General features: G+C 35.4%; 1 protein-coding gene across 1 annotated transcript in view; it reads left to right on the top strand.

Moving 5' to 3' along the window:
• Nucleotides 1–2,258, top strand: part of LOC144593925 (G-protein coupled receptor family C group 6 member A-like) — a 20,765-nt gene extending 18,507 nt beyond the window's left edge. Inside the window, exon 3 of the mRNA XM_078400058.1 lies at nucleotides 1,141–2,258. Within this exon, the coding sequence (XP_078256184.1) occupies nucleotides 1,141–2,258 (1,118 nt within the window). The remainder of the gene's footprint in view (nucleotides 1–1,140) is intronic.
• Nucleotides 2,259–2,472: the final 214 nt, after the last annotated feature.

The raw sequence follows: 2,472 nt of genomic DNA, 5'->3' as shown, positions 1-2,472 counted from the left end.
TGTATGTAACCAATTCTGACATGGTTGTCATTTGAAATTCTTGCTGTCGATGATAAAATAATTTCTGAAACTTACAGCACAGAAACTCTCTGAAGACAGTTGCTTGTTATATTGCTGAGCAGTCCACAGTGAAGTTTGAAAACCTCAATAACTCAATGAGTGTTTTTAATAAGATGCCAAGAGTAATATTGCTGAAATAGTTATGATTAATTAAGTTACTTTAGGAATTTATCATACTACAAAATCTATTTCTGGCACCAAAAATGTCACTTTAGAATTAGTGTAAGAAGAAAGGTTGAAAATATTTTCAAAAACCTTTGAAATATTTTAATCGATATTCCTCCTTCATATCACTTGATAGCACTTGATGACTGCCTGTTATTAATTGCTAGTTAGTATAAATATTTAATAGTCCCTCTCCCAGTAGTTCTGTTTTATAGATGTGAAATTTAGGTCATGATGTGTGCAAATTACAGAAAAATATGTGTTTGAAGTATAATAGAAAATGCAAGATAATATTCTCTTTAGTGGTGAATGCAAATTAGAAATCATTCAATTGGTTGAGGATGTTTTGTTCTGTTTTAGATTCTTATTTTGTGCTAGCAGCACAATGACAAAGAGCAATGGGGAGGTTGATTTCAGTACAATCCATGCCTCTGACACATATCAATAACGGAAAAGTGATCATTGGCATTGGATTAATACCTCAGAATTATGTGGACTAAAGGGTAACTTTGCCTGATGTGCATTATCCCGAAGGTCAGGGTCAAAAAGCAACAGCATTATATGATGTAACCCTGTTTGAAACTTCTATTACCAGCCTCTTCCTACTATACTGCAGAACCGATAATCGTAAGCTGTAAATTGCTTCTGTGCCTTTATTTAGTTGTGAGTAGTTTTACAATTTTTTGCTCCCTGTGCAGAAGCCATGACTGAAAGGAGTGCACGTCAAGCATTTTATTATTTAGCCAAATTCCAAAGATGCACTGACAGTGAATGAGACTTCATGCTGGTAGCCAAGCACGTGAAATTACATTTAATATGACCAAATTACATTTAACCAAGAACCAAGAATATTTCAAATCATGCAGTTTCACAAATTCAGTGCACAGTGTACATGATATTTCTTTCTTGCTGCAGATTCGACCGAGTGTATGAACTGCCCAGAAAACCAATGGTCCAATACAGGAAGTTCAACTTGCCAAAATGCTACTGTGGAGTATCTGCAATGGGGAAATCCCCTTTCTATTGTGCTAATCATATTTGCCATTTTAGGAAAACTTATTGTGTGTGTGGTAAGCATATTGGTTATAAAACATCTGAGCACACCTGCTGTGAAAGCTGCAGGAGGTTGGATGTGTTCCATAATGCTGTTATCACTGGTAGCTGGTTTGGTCAGTTCTATATTGTTTATTGGAGAGCCATCTAATCTCATTTGTAATATCCGGCAACCACTTTTTGGCATCAGCTTTACGCTTTGTGTTTCTTGCATTTTGATTAAATCTTTTAGGATCATCTTCGCTTTTAGTTTTAATCCAACTGTCCGTAAACATCTCAAGTTTTTTTATAAGCCAGTCCCCATTCTAGTTTTTACCACAGGAGTTCAAGTGGTGATTTGTACAGTGTGGTTATCTTTGAATCCTCCAAAGGTTGTGGAATGGAGACTCAATCCCCAAATTATTTTGATGCAATGTGATGAAGGGTCCCTTGAAGCATTTGGAATAATGTTGGGATACATTGCTTTCCTTGCTTTTATCTGCTTCATTCTTGCTTACAGAGGAAGAAAGGCCCCCAGACTGTATAACGAGGCAAGATTGATCACATTTAGCATGCTTGTTTACTTAATTGTGTGGATTTCTTTTGGAATTGTATATCTTCAAGTGGTAAAGAACAAATATTCCTCAATAATTGAATCAGTTGCGATATTAGCATCAATCTATAGTATTTTATGTTGCCATTTCATTCCAACCTGCTATGTAGTTTACTTCAAGAAAGAAAGTAATGTTCAGTCAAATTATCTGACCCATGCAAGGGAACATTTCAAACAGAAAGGACAGTTTGTATGTCCAGTTGTAAAAATGCTAAGGAATTCTCCAGTTTCTTTTGAAGAACGGCTTTCCTCCGTGATAGAAGTGAAGGCCAGTCCTGAAAATGAATGCCCCATTAATCAGCAAACTGAACACACAAACCAGAACAAAAGTTTCCAGAATCAAAGAGTTGCATCAATCTGCTTGAGAAAAAGACGTAGAAGTTGTTAATTGCTTTTAGCCCATGTATGAAATCGTGAGGAAAAAATGCAGGCTAAATTATTTTCATATTAACTGTTACAATTAGTTTAGACAATAGAAAGGCACAGATCCTTGTTTCATCCTTTTAAATATTAGCAGGTGAATGCTAAAATTCATGTAGCAGTTTATCAACTATTTAAAGTCACCATTAATCAACTTGAACTGAATTGACATACACTTGTAC

This window comes from Rhinoraja longicauda, chromosome 5, assembly GCF_053455715.1.
Source record: "Rhinoraja longicauda isolate Sanriku21f chromosome 5, sRhiLon1.1, whole genome shotgun sequence".
In the NCBI taxonomy this organism is placed as follows: Eukaryota; Metazoa; Chordata; class Chondrichthyes; order Rajiformes; family Arhynchobatidae; genus Rhinoraja; species Rhinoraja longicauda.
The sequence above is the reverse complement of the archived record's forward strand: the minus strand, read 5'-3'. Positions and strand labels throughout refer to the sequence as shown.